The 13,477-nt window shown below is 48.4% G+C and overlaps 1 protein-coding gene across 2 annotated transcripts in view; it reads right to left on the minus strand.

Annotated features, from left to right (window-relative positions):
* TP73 (tumor protein p73) overlaps positions 1–13,081 on the minus strand; it is a 112,149-nt gene extending 99,068 nt beyond the window's left edge. For both annotated transcript variants that reach the window (XM_039912094.1, XM_039912095.1), the window contains exons 1-2: positions 12,990–13,081; positions 10,858–10,984 (exon numbers count right to left, since the gene is read on the minus strand). In XM_039912094.1, coding sequence (XP_039768028.1) covers positions 10,858–10,984; positions 12,990–13,048 — 186 coding nt within the window. In that variant the 5' untranslated portion in view covers positions 13,049–13,081. The remainder of the gene's footprint in view (positions 1–10,857; positions 10,985–12,989) is intronic.
* Positions 13,082–13,477: the final 396 nt, after the last annotated feature.

Below are 13,477 nucleotides of genomic sequence, written 5' to 3' on the forward strand. Positions count from 1 at the left end.
GTTGTTTGTTCCAGTGAAATTCACTGGGGAAAAAGAGAAATGAAAAAGAAAGAAAAATCAGTATATGTGTGTAGGGATGTGCATATGTATTTACATGCATCTGTGTTTGTTTGGGCGAGGGTCTATAAGTGTATGGGTGTACGCATGTTTGTTTAAGTGGAAGTATGCTTGTGCATCTATGTGGGTGTATGTTTGTGTAAGTATGGCCATGCATAAATTCTGTATGTGTGTGTATATTTGTGTGTGTGTATGTGTGTGTATATTTGTGTGTGTGTATGTGCCTGAATGCATATTTTAGTGTTCATGCTAACGGTAGACATGCATATGTAGGTATGTGTATTCATGTGTGTAAGACTGAGTGCTTATTCCTCAACGTGTGTTTAAGTTTATTTGTAAATGTAGGTGTAGTGGGGGTGCCTATGTGGGTACTTGTGTGTGTGTGTTTGTGTGTATATTTGTGCAGGAATATGGCTGTGGGTATTTAAAAATATGGCACAATATGATGTTGCCCGAGGGTCTGCACGTGTGTATTTGGGTGTGTGTACATGTGATGTAGGAACTTTAGAGGGTATCGAGTATCTGCAGGAAGGAGAGAGTGTAAGTGGTTCTGCAGAAAACACCAGCACCACCCTCAGTCTCTTTGAGCAGGGTAACGATCCTCAAGGCTCAGGACCAAGGCTCATAGGGGTCCCGAACGGAGAGTTCCGTCACGGGTGTATCCGGGGGAGTGTGTCAGGGTGTGTGACTCTGCTCTCTCTTCCCCTTGTGTTTGAGGAGAAAACCTCTTCCTTTGGGTCTGATTTGGGCTGCCCCGTTTGGGAGGTCAGGACTTGCCATACTTAGCCGGCCGATGAAGCTTAATCGTCAGCCTTGACGACGGTGGTAATGAGAGAGAAACAGACAGACAGACAGAGATGGAGGGAGGCTGAGACAGAGAAAGGGAGGGCTGGCAGCTCTCACTGGAAATGCCACTTTGCCTCCTGCCAGCCTCACCCCCCAGCCCCCCCCCCCCCGAAACTGCTACTCAGCTCCAGCCGCTTTCCAATGGGTGGCAAGGGTTGGGGGAGGGGAGCGGAAGGGCGATGAGTTTGTTTCTAATCCCCAGCACACCTGAAAGCACCCCCGAAATCAAATGACCCAAAGGTCATGTGCCGGCAGTGAACTTGGCAATAGAGACTGGTTCCGTGCCCCTGCACTGTCCCTTTGGAACTCACTGAACTGGATCAATCAGTGATCAATCGATGGAATTTATTGAGCCCTTACTGTGTGCAGAGCACTGTACTAAGCGCTCTGTAGCCTCTCAGCATTCCATCCAGGCCCCAGGAACACTGCTGCACTGTAGCCACTGAGGAGCTCCTCCAGGCCCCCACCCTTCAGTGCTCAGAAAAACGTCTACCAGCTCCAGGGGAGCTCTTTACTGATTCAACCAGAAGTGGAAAGAAAATACCTCTATCAATTTCTAATACAGGCTTGCAAGCATGTGCCGGCCCTCACCTATTTTTTTTCACCTGACTATCCTTCTCCTAGGAGTTCTTGGTGAAAAAAAGAATGTGAATGAAAACAGAATTCTCTTCTGTTCTTCCAATACAAATTACTCTTTACTCTAGTCAAATGCAGAATGCCTTTCGTCAGTGAGACCTGTAATCCACCCAGCCCCGAATTCTGACTCTGACAGCAGGCCAGAGATGGTTGGAAAAACCAGGTGGGTTTTTCCCCTCCTGGACATCCATCCTACCTGGGAAATGACTGGTTCAGTATGGAGAGTTCTGTTAAATAAACCTTCCCCAGACAAAAGCCTGTGGTGGAAGAATAAGAACAGAAATTCAAATCTAGAGTACTGATCTATCTGAGTAAAACCTAACCGGCAACGCCTTTCTTGCTGGTAATGGAAGATGGCGAGAGCCCCAAGCGGCTGCTATAAGTGAGCTGGAGAAAGAAGACCATAAACAGGGAGGGTAGGGCTCTACAGACACAAAGAAACAAATTCTCAAGCGTCTAGGAATGGCTACCATCAGTTAGGAGACAGTAGCCACAGTGGCAACATGAGTCAGGGTGGGCCACGGGGGGTGGCAAGCAAAGGGCAACTGGGCCCAGATGTTGCACCCCTCCTGTAGTCCCGGCTCCCTCTCACTTCTTCATCGTCTCTGCACTTGGATCTGTGACTTCTGGGCATTTGACATTCACCCCACCCTCGACCCCACAGTGTAGTAAGCGCTGTATAAATAACACGATATTATTCAGGGACGCAGCTTGGCGTAGTGGATAGAGCACGGGCTTGGGAGTCAGAAGGCCATGGGTTCTAATCTCGGTTCCTCCACTGGTCTGCGGGGTGGCCTTGGGCAAGTCACTTCACTTCTCTGTGCCTCAGTTACCTCATCTGTAAAAAGGGGGTTAAGACTGTGAGCCCTATGCAGGGCAGGGACTGTGTCCAACCTGATTTCCTTGTACCACCCCAGCGCTTAGTACGGTGCCTGGCACATAGTAAGCACTTAATAAATACCAGAATTAAGATTAGTATTATTATGTACATACTTTTAAATTTTGTATTATAAATTATTTATTTCTATTAATGTCCGTCTCCCCCTCTCGATTGTCTGTTGTAAGCCAGAATCGTGTCGACCAGTGCTGTTGGATGATACTCTCCCAAGTGCTCAGTACAGTGCTTTGCACATAGTCAGTGCTCAAATCCATTTCTTCGTAGTGCAGTGGTTAGTATCCCTGCCTATCACACAGGAGACTGCTGTTCGATTCCCCGATGGGGAGAAGAGAGTTTTTAGGGTAGCAGCATGGCTCAGGGGAAAGAGCACGGGCTTGGGAGTCAGAGGTCATGGGTTCTAATCCCGGCTCTGCCATTTGTCAGCTGTGTGACTTTGGGCAAGTCACTTCACTTCTCTGTGGCTCAGTTACCTCATCTGTAAAATGGGGATGAAGACTGTGGCCCCACGTGCGACAACCTGATCATCTTGTATTCCCCCAGCACTTAGAACAAAACTTAGAACTTAGATTTATTATTATTAATAAATACCACTGATGACAGCCCTGGACCTAGGTGGATGGGAGAGCCTTGGCCTCAGCTATCACAAGGAATTGTACCAGTCGACCATATTTCAGCTTGCTGTGGCCACTGTGGTAAAATCATAAATGAGGCAGCTGTATATGAGCCACAGGGCAAGTGAAGAAGAGCCACACAGGTTGGGCAAGCTGTGGCTTGGTCATAATAATAATAATAATAATGATGATATTTGTTAAGCGCTTACTATGTACCAAGCACTGTTCTAAGCCCTGGGGTAGATACAAGGTAATCAGGTTGTCCCATGTGGGGCTCACAGTCTTCATCTCCATTTCACAGATGAGGTAACTGATGCTGACACACAGAGAAGTGAAATGATTTGCCCAAAGTCACACAGCAGACAAGTGGCGGAGGTGGGATTAGAAACCACGACTTCTGACTCCCAAGCCCAGGCCCTTGCCACTAAGCCACACATCCCTGCACTAGACAGTCGGGGTCACCCAGCAATTAGAATCGGGATGACTGGATTAGTACAGATGCTCAGCCCTCAGATCTTTCTAGACTGCAAGCTCCCTGTGGGCAGGGAATGTATCTTTTTATAATAATAATAATAATAATGTTGGTATTTGTTAAGCGCTTACTATGTGTTGAGCACTGTTCTAAGCGCTGGGGTAGACACAAGGGAATCAGGTTGTCCCACGTGGGGCTCACAGTCTTAATCCCCATTTTACAGTTGAGGTAACTGAGGCACCGAGAAGTTAAGTGACTTACCCAAAGTCACACAGCTGACAAATGGCCGAACGGGATTTTATAGTTATACTGTATTCTCCCAAGCACTTAGTACAGTGGTCTGCACAATGTAGGCACTCAATAAATACAACTGAATGAATGAATGATAGATACAAAATTGGAAACCATCCTGAAGTGCAGATTTTCTGGCAGGGCCTGTCCACCACTCTCATCAGTATTCTCAGAGTTAGTTGTCCACCCAGATAGATCTTCCCCATCAGTGGGGGTCCCTTCTGGACCCCTCAAGGACAGCTATGGATGATCAGTGGAAGGCCTGAGCCCACTGACCCCAAGAAGACTGGCTTCACCCAGGCCTGACTGACCATTTGCCCTCGATCTTCAGCATCCTGCATCCCAACCAGACTACTCCACACCATCCAATAATAGTAGTCATAGTAATGATGTTTATTGATCAGCTACTGAATGCACAGAATTATGCTAATTTCTTGAGTCTAGACATAGTTCTCGTCATCTGAGCAGTTTAGCATCCAGCTCCGTGCAATGTTAAATTCCTCTCCTTTTTTTATGGTAACTGCTAAGTGCTTACTATGTGCCAGACACTGTGCTAAGCATGGGGTAGGAACAAGATTATTGGACTGTACACAGTCCCTGTCCCACAGAGGGCTCCCAGTCTTAATCCCCGTTTTACAGAAGAGGTAACTGAGGCTCCGAGAAGTTAAGTGACCTGCCCAAAGTCACAAAGCAGACAAGTGGTGGAGCTGCGATTAGAACCCAAGTCCTCTGACTTCCACGCCCATGCTCTTTCCACTAGGTCATACTGCTACTCAAAGCCAGCATGACACTAAAATAGTTACTATTTCCTGTTCATAGATTGGAAGCTCTTATAGGACAGGGATTGTGTCTACCAACTCTATCACATTCTCCCAAGTTCTCTGCCCCCAGTAAGTGCTCAATAAAGACCATTGATTGATTGGTTTTATTTATGGTCTGACTGCACTTCTAATCCCTCCCTATTAAACCACAAACCCCTCTATTATCTTTCATCTCCTGCTAAAACTCTGCTGGGATGATGTCCCCTCAGCCACGTAAGGCAGTGGGCATTCCCGGGTTAACTGACGCTTCTCGCCCAGCTGCACTCATGATGCAGCTAAGAATGCATCTAACAACCAGTAATGCAGCAGAGAAGCAGCACGGCCTACTGGAAAGAGCATGGGCCTGGCAGCCAGAGGGCCTGGGTTCTAATGCCGGCTTTGCCATTTGCTTGTTGTATGACCTTGGGCAAGTCACTTAACTTCTCTAGCTCTTAGTTCCCTCATCTGTAAAATGATGTTCCCTCATCTGTAAAATGGGGGCTAAATCCTCCTCATTCTAACTTAGACTGTGAGCCCCATTTGGGACAGGTACTGTGTCAAACCTGATAAACTTATATATAGTCCAGTGCTTAGAACAGCACTTGACACATAGTAAGCACTTTATAAATAGCATAAAAAGCCCAAAACCCATAAACTTGTGGAATGAAGATACAGTCAAGCTCCTACCTCATCTTGCTACTCTCCTACTGCAATCCAGCCCACACATTTCACTCATCTAATGCTAACCTTCTCACTGTATCTCAATCTCATCTGTCTCTCCACTGACCTCTCGCCCACATCCTGCCTCTGGCCTGGAACACCCTCCCTCCTCATAACCGACGGACAACTACTCTCCCTTCCTCGAAGCCTCATCGAAGGCACATCTCCTCTAAGAGGTCTTCTCAGACTTAGTCCTCTTTTCCTTTACTCCCACTCCCTTTTACCTCGCCCTGACTTCCTCCCAGCCCCAGAGCACTTATGTACACATCTGTAACTTTATTTATTTATGTCAATGTCTGTCTCCCTCTCCAGATTGTAAGCTCACTGTGGGCAGGGAATATGTTTGGACTATTGTTATACTGTACTTTCCCCAGAGCTTAGAACAGTGCTCTACACACAATAAGTGCTCAATAAATGTGATTGACTGACTGCCTGACTGACTGACTTTATAATGTGAGCCCTTTATGCAATAGGGATTATGTCCAACATGATTGTCTTGTATGTATCTCAGCACTTGGCAAGTAGTAAGTGTTTAATGGCTACCAAAATTATTATTATTTTTCTATTATTGATAGTGGTAATCAAATTGATTGAGTATCCACTTGGAGCAGTTCACTATTAGACACTTAGGAAGTAATGAATAAATAAAAGACAAGCATGCTGCCCACAAGGTGCTAACTCTCAGGAGGAATACCTAAACCAGTCTCCGGCCCCCTGGTGCCTTTGTTTCCTTCCTCATTACCAACAGCACTGTACTGAACGCTTGTGACCATAAGAACACTGTACAGAATGCCTAGAGAATGGGTCTGTGAGTCAGGAGTCCTGGGTCCTAGCTCCAGATCTGCCACTGGCCTTCTGTGTGACCTTGGGGAATTGACTTCATCTCTCTGTGACTCAGTTCCCTCATTTGTCAAACAAGGATACTTGCTCTCCTTCTTGGATTGTGAACCCTTTGTGGGACAGAGACTGTATCTGATCTGATTTCCTTTGTATCTACCCCAGCGCTTAGTAAGAGCTTAATAAACGCCACTGACATTATTAAAACCACATTCAGGGCACCGTACTTGAGCACCTGCTGCGGGCAGAACACTGTCCTGGGCCCCCAATGTGTCCAGAGCACTCTACTGAGCATATATTGTGCCCTGAGCACTGTACTGAATGTCCACTATTTACAAAGCACTGTACTGAGTGTTACTTATGTCTCCATTAGCTTGTAAATTCCTTGAGTCTGAGTATGAGTTTCGCTTCTGGAGCATTCTCCCATACAGTGTTAACAGTGCTCTGCACTCAGTCAACACTCACTGCATACCATTAGTTAATTACTATGTCCAGAATACTATCCTATTTCTTGGGGAACCCACAAAATGAATAAAAGGCCTCCTTACCCTTGGAGGCTTACAGGCTAAGGGGGAAGACAAGCATAGGAGAACTAATGAAATTATAAATTGAGAGAACATGAGATAATATACACAGGCAAATAAAAAATAGCAAATAAATTCAAGAGTAAGTGGATATGAGTGTAGATATGCATCATAAATCTAGGCACTAAAGAAATTAGTAAACGAATAAATCAGACAGTAAGTACAAAAGAGTTTTGAGTTTATCCCTGACCAAGATAACATCAATAATTGTGCTACTTTTGAGTGCTTATTATATTCCAAACCCCGTTCGATGCTCTGGGGTCGATAAAATGCAGTCAGAGCAGACACAGATCCTGTCCCATATGGGGTTCACAGTCGAAGAGGAAGGGAGAATGGGCATTTAATGCCCCTTTTAAAAGAAGACCCAAGTGAAGCTCAGAGGAGTTCAGTGACTCGTCTAAGGTTACACAGCAGACAAATGGTAAAGGCAGAGGGTCAGTTACGGAAGGCCTCCTGGAGGAAGTGACTTTCTGGAAGGGCTCTGAAGAAGGGGCTGGACATGGTGGACTAGGCTGATAGTGCACACCTGGTGGCCAGCAGCTGGCAGGGGGGATTGGAGGCCGGGGGGTAGAGTGTTCCAAGATTCCAGGAACTGTCTCCTGTAAGGAGCTTTACACCCCCTTCCTCCCAGTTAGCAGCATGACACTGACTGTTTCCTCAGACACCTCAAACCAGAAGACCCTGGAGGACAGCCCTGCCTTGCCCTTCTCTTTGCCCTCTGGCCTGCAGCAGTCACGGCCCCCCCTCCACCGGCCACCAGCCCTGACCATCTCTCCAGTGGCCCAGCTCTGGCCTGCAAAGGTTACGGTCACGGCCCTCCACCCCCGGCCACCAGCCCAGAACACCCCTCCAGGGGCCCGGATACGGGCTGCAACAGTCACAGCCGCCCCCCCAGCTGACCACCAGCCCCGTCGGCCACCAGCCCTGACCACCCCATCCAGTGGCCCGACATTGGCCTGGAACAGTCACGGCCAACCCCACCAGCCACCAGCCACCAACCCTTGCCACCCTTCTGGCTCTCCCTGTGTGATTTATGCAGGGAATTCCCATCGCCATTTAGTGAGCGCTGTGAATAAGTATCTTCCCGATGGCTTGTACCTGGAGGCATGTTAATACCTGAGCCAGGTACAGTGTATTTTTGTTTTGGAAGGCAAGGGGGCTCCCCCTTCATTACAGCGTGGGGCCCACTGGCTTGCGTGTCTGAGCGGGCAAGCACACAACCCACGGATCCCAGCCTGGACCTGACAGGGCCCCGTGTCCCGAGCCCCAAGAAACCCTCTCGGACCACGGCCGCCACCGTTCTCATCTCGCCCGGGACTAGAGTCCTGGGGAAGCAGTGTGGCCTAGTAGGAAACAGAGTTGCCTGATGGAAAGAGCACAGGCCTGGGAGTCACAGGACCTGGGTTCTAACACCGGCTCCACCACGTGTCTGCTGTGCGACCCTGGGCAAGTCACTTACCTTCTCTAGACCTCAGTTCCCTCATTTGTAAAATGGAGATTGAGACTGTGAACTCCATGTGGGACAGGGACTGTGTCCAACCTGGTTATCTTCTATCTACCCCAGAGTTTAGAAAAGTGCTTAGCACATAGTAAGCACTTAGTAAATACCACAGTTCTAATTATTAGAGTTCCCAGCTTCCTATTATTAGCTCCTAGAGGGTGGAGGCTATGTCTTCTACTCTTAGTGTATTGTCTCTCTCCCTAGACTTTAGGCTCGTTGTAGGCAGGGAATGTGCCCACTTATTGTTATATTATACTTTCCCAAGTGCTTAGTACAGTGCTTTGCACACAGTAAGTGATCAATAAATACGACTGAATGAATGACTGGATGAAATGCGCTAAATTCAGTGCTCTCCACACTGTAGATGCTCAGCTCAGTTTTCTGCCCACAACAGGAGTCCAGCACAGTGCTCTGCATAAGCAGGTGCCCAGTACAATCCCCTGAACGAAACAGATGGCAAGTGGTGGGTTCTGGACCCAGAAGGCATAGAGTATAGTGCTCTGCACACAGGAGTTACATCATAAATACCCAGACAACCATATGTCCCTTAGAGGAGATGGGGCTGGAGGGGTGTAGTTTGGTGGGCCCCTGGGACACAGGCTAAGGAAATTCCTGTTGGCTTCCCCAGCCCCAACCTGCTGGACAGTCAGGTATTTATTGAGTCTGTGCTGTGTGCAGAGCACTGTGTCCATTGTCTTTTGTGTGTATTCACCCCACCCTCAACCCCACAGCACTTAGGTGTGCATCTTTAAACTATATATTATAAATTATTCATTTATACAAATGTCAGTCTCCCCTTCTAGACTGTAAGCTCACTGTGGGCAGGGAACGTGTCAACCAATTCTCTTCCATTGTACTCTCCCAAATGCTTAGTACATTGCTCTCCACACTATAAACGCACAATAGTTAGACTGTGAGCCCGTCAGTGGGCAGGGATTGTCTCTATCTGTTGCCGAATTGTACATTCCAAGCGCTTAGTACAGTACTCTGCACATAGTAAACGCTCAATAAATACTATTGAATGAATGAATGTATAATTTTCCCCCAGTGCTTGGAACAGTGCTTTGCACATAGTAAGCGCTTAACAAATACCATCATTATTATTATTATTAATAAATATGATCAATTGATTGGCTGCAGAGCAGTACACTGGGTGCTTGCTCCCTCTAGACTATAAGCTCATGGTGGGCAGGAATTGTTTCTGTTTATGGTTATAGTGTACTCTCCCAACAGGGCTCTGCACACAGCAAGCGCTCAATAAATACTACTGACTGACTGACTGCTGTGGGGAGAGCCCTGTACCTAATGTAATTAGGTATATATCTGTAATTTTATTTATTTGTATTGCTGTCCATCTCCCCCCCCCCCAGACTGTAAGTTCATTGTGGGCAGGAAATGTCACTGTTTATTGTTGTATTGTACTTTCCCAAGTGCTTAGTACCGTGCTCTGCACACAGTAAGTACTCATGATTTAATGAAAACCCAGCAGATGAGGATGGGCAAAGGCGCAGGCCCTTGGCAGGCAAAGGGAAAACTCTGTGTCCCTCCAGTTGTCAGGGGCAGACTTTCAGCCTCGCTGCCCCAGATGTCCCACCAGATCCGAGAACTTTACAGTGGGACTGGAAAACCCCCAACAGAATTATTCTGTCCCTATACCTCTTCTAAACCATGCCCACTTCTCTCAAGCCCCACCCCCAAATGACCCCATCCCATGCCCTCAGGATGATGCACTGGGATCCCCATGGGATGGAAGGAGTGCGGGGGGGAAGAGTCACACTGCCACCTCAAGGATCCAGAGCCAAGCTGGGCATCGGCAGCACCCAAGGGCATGGGGAGCCCATCCCTGGAAGTTAATATCCACGGGGTCGCCCAGCTCCTAGTCTGGACACCCCACACCCTGGGGATGTTGAATAGAGGAGGGGGAAGAGAGTGGGAGTGGGGGGATGAGGAGGAGGAGGAGGAGGAGGAAGAGGAAAAGGAGGAAGGGGAGATGGAGGGGGAAATGGAGGGGGAAATGGAGGGGAAGGAGCAGGGGAGAAGGGAAAGAAGGAGGGGAGAGAGGAGGAGGGGAAAGAGGAAGTGGGATCGGCACGGCCTAGCAGAAAGAACACGGGCTTAAGAGTCAGAGGACCTGGGTTCTAATCCCGGCTCTGATGATTACTTGCTGTGTGACCTTGGACAAGTCACTTGACTTCTCTGTGACTCAGGTCTCTTGTTCTCCCTCGTACTTACACCGTTCAGGACAGAGATTGTGTCCAACCTAATTAATGTGTACCTAAAATGCTTAACCAATACCATAAAAAAGAGGGAGAAGCAGAAGAGGGGGTGAGGGGAATGGGGGATGGAGAAAGAGAGGGAAAAGAGGAAGGGGGAAGAAGAAGAAGAAGGAAGAGGGAGAAGGAGGGGAGAAAGGGAGGTGAAGGAAAAGGGGGAAGAAGGAAGAGGGAGGAAGAGGAGGAGTGGAGGGAGGGGGGAGAAGGGGAAGAGGAGGGAAATCCCCCTGAAGGCATGCAACAGCAGAAAGGACGTCCTCCCTCTCCCTCCCGGGGTGCAGGGGCTGCCCAGCCCACACAACCAGACACCCACCCGTGCACCCCCACTCACCAGGACAGACTCGTTCACGCCCCGCAGGTGGAAGACGTCCATGTTGAGCTGGGTCCTGTTGCCCTCCTCATCGTCCCCCGGGTGATGGCTGGACTGGGGGAGGCCAAAGTAGGTACTGTCAGGTTCGCTGGGGAAAGACAGACAGCCTGCTGTCAGTCCCACAAGTCGTTCTTTCCGGGCCCAGTCCCGCCCAAGCCCTCGGGGTCCTCACCCTGGGCGTTCAAGGGCAAGAGGCGGGCAAAGGGACCGAGACCCAGAGCCGGGCGACCCTCAGTCCTAGCTCGGCCCAGGCCCGCTGTGATGCGTGACCTGAGGCCAGTCACTTAACCTCTCAGGGCCTCTTTTTCCTCACCTGTAAACAGGGACTAAAATCCCTGCTCTGCGGGACAGCGACTGTATCTACCTTATTATCTTACATCTCTCCTGCAGTTAGCTGTACTGTGAGCTGGGGGATATAAAAGGAAACCAGGTAAGTGTTTAGTAGATACGGTCTACTCTTTAATATTATGTGGGCTCTGTGTGCCGGACATAGACACCGGAGAAACGGAGGAATGGAGGAATGTGCCTCGGGATGCTCAGGATGGAAGCTCCTCGATTCCAGAAGAGGACGGGCCCTCCCGGCCCCAGCGGCCATCCCCGGCACTGGGACTCAGTGGGTCTCGCAATTCGTCCAACAGTCTCACACCTTTGCACCACCCCCTCTGACAGACGGAAGCTTGGACGGGCAGAGGGCGAGGATAGCAGAGGCAGGAAGTTGAGCAAGAGCACGCGAGAGCACCCAAGTGAATCAAGAGCAAGAAAATGGTAGAGGGAGAGAGAAAAAGAAGAAGAGAGAGGGAGACACAGAGGCAAAGGGAAAGGCAGACGGGTAGAGAGAGACAGAGAGAGGTAGAGAGAGAAAAAGTTGGAGAAGCAGACAGGAAAGAGAGAGGAGGGCAGAAGGGGAGTGTGAGAGAGAGAGAGCAGAGAAGGAAGGAGGGAGGGGAGGAGGGAGAGGGAAGCAGTGTGGCCTAGTGGAAAGGGTCCAGGCCTGAGAGTCAGAAGACCTGGATTCTAATCCCAACTTCACTACATGCCTGTTATATGACTTGGGGCAAGTCACTTACCTTCTCTATGCCTCAGTTCCCTCATCCATAAAATGGGGATTCAATGCTTGCTCTCCCTCCTACTTAAACTGTGGGCCCCAGTGGGACCTTATTAATTTGTAACTACCCCAGCACTTGGTACAGTACTTGTCACATAGTAAGTGCTTAACAAATGCTACAGTTATTAAACAGAAACTCCTTACCAATAGGTTTAAGGCACTCAATCATCTCTCCCCCTCCTACTTCGCCTCCCTGATTTCCAACTACAGCTTAAACCACGGACTTCACTCCCCTAATGCCAACCTACTCGCTGAACCTTAATCTCTCTCACTGTCAATTTCTTGCTCACGCCCCGTGCCCCCCGCCACCCATTAAAATCAAACTTCCTCCAAGAAGCCATTCCACCCTATTTCTCTTCCCATCTATTATCTTGGGTCTTGGGTCTGTACCCTCGAATCATTTTGATACTCACCCCCAGGCCCACAGCACTTATGTTCTTAGTCTTATATTCTCCCATTTCCTCTATCTTTAATTTATTTTAATGTCAGCCTCCCCCTCTAGTATGTAAGCTCCTTGAAAGCAGGGATCATATCTACTAATTCTATTGACTCTTACTTTCCCAAGCACTTAGTTCAACTCGCTTCACACAATAAGCACTCAATAAATCCCACACTGATTCATTCAACAAAACAAAGCACAGGGAGTTTCCAATCTAATGGGGGCGGACGGACCTAAATCAATCTGATTGGCAAAGTGTTTATAAAGAGCAGGAATCAAATCAAACAGGGGTATTTATTAAGCTCTTAGTGGGTGCAAAGCATTATATTAAATGCTTGGGGGAGTAGAATATAATGAAAGGAGTTGGTAGACACATTCTCTGCCCACCAGGAGCTTCGGGTCTAGAAAATAGGAAGAGAAGAACAAGGATCGAGCAGGTAGTGGAATGAACATCCAGGATTAAAAAGAATAAACAATTTTTGTGTACACCATTATACGTGCATCCGTTCACATGAGCTGAAGATGGGTATATCTAGAGAAGACACTTACAGGCTACTCCAGAGATGCTCGAACGTGGCTCCTTCATCCGCAGGGGAGGGCTGGGACATCTTCACCGAGGGCGAGTCCGACAGAGGGTAGATCACTCTAGCAAAAGAGAAAGCTCCAGCATCAGCCTGACTGCCCCTACCCTGCAAAACCTTCTGAGAGAACAGTGCTCTGGGGTGGGAGTGGGTAATGGTCTCTGTGTCGTGGCACTTGTGGGGAATGCCCCATGTCTCTCCTTTCACAAAATACTTCGATTCATAAATCAGTCTGCCAGGGCTGAGTGTCTCAGGAAACAAGAGCTCTTACTGAAAGCCTGTAGGCCAGGATAGAGAACGGGGAGAGTCCCCACCCTCGGGGAGCCTCAGTCCATTCATTCATTCATTCATTCATTCATTCATTCATTCAATCGTATTTATTAAGCACTTAGTGTTTGCAGAGCACTGTACTAAGTGCTTGGGAGCAATATAACAATAAATGGTTCCGCAGGGTAG

This window comes from Ornithorhynchus anatinus, chromosome 5, assembly GCF_004115215.2.
Source record: "Ornithorhynchus anatinus isolate Pmale09 chromosome 5, mOrnAna1.pri.v4, whole genome shotgun sequence".
NCBI classification, from domain to species: Eukaryota; Metazoa; Chordata; class Mammalia; order Monotremata; family Ornithorhynchidae; genus Ornithorhynchus; species Ornithorhynchus anatinus.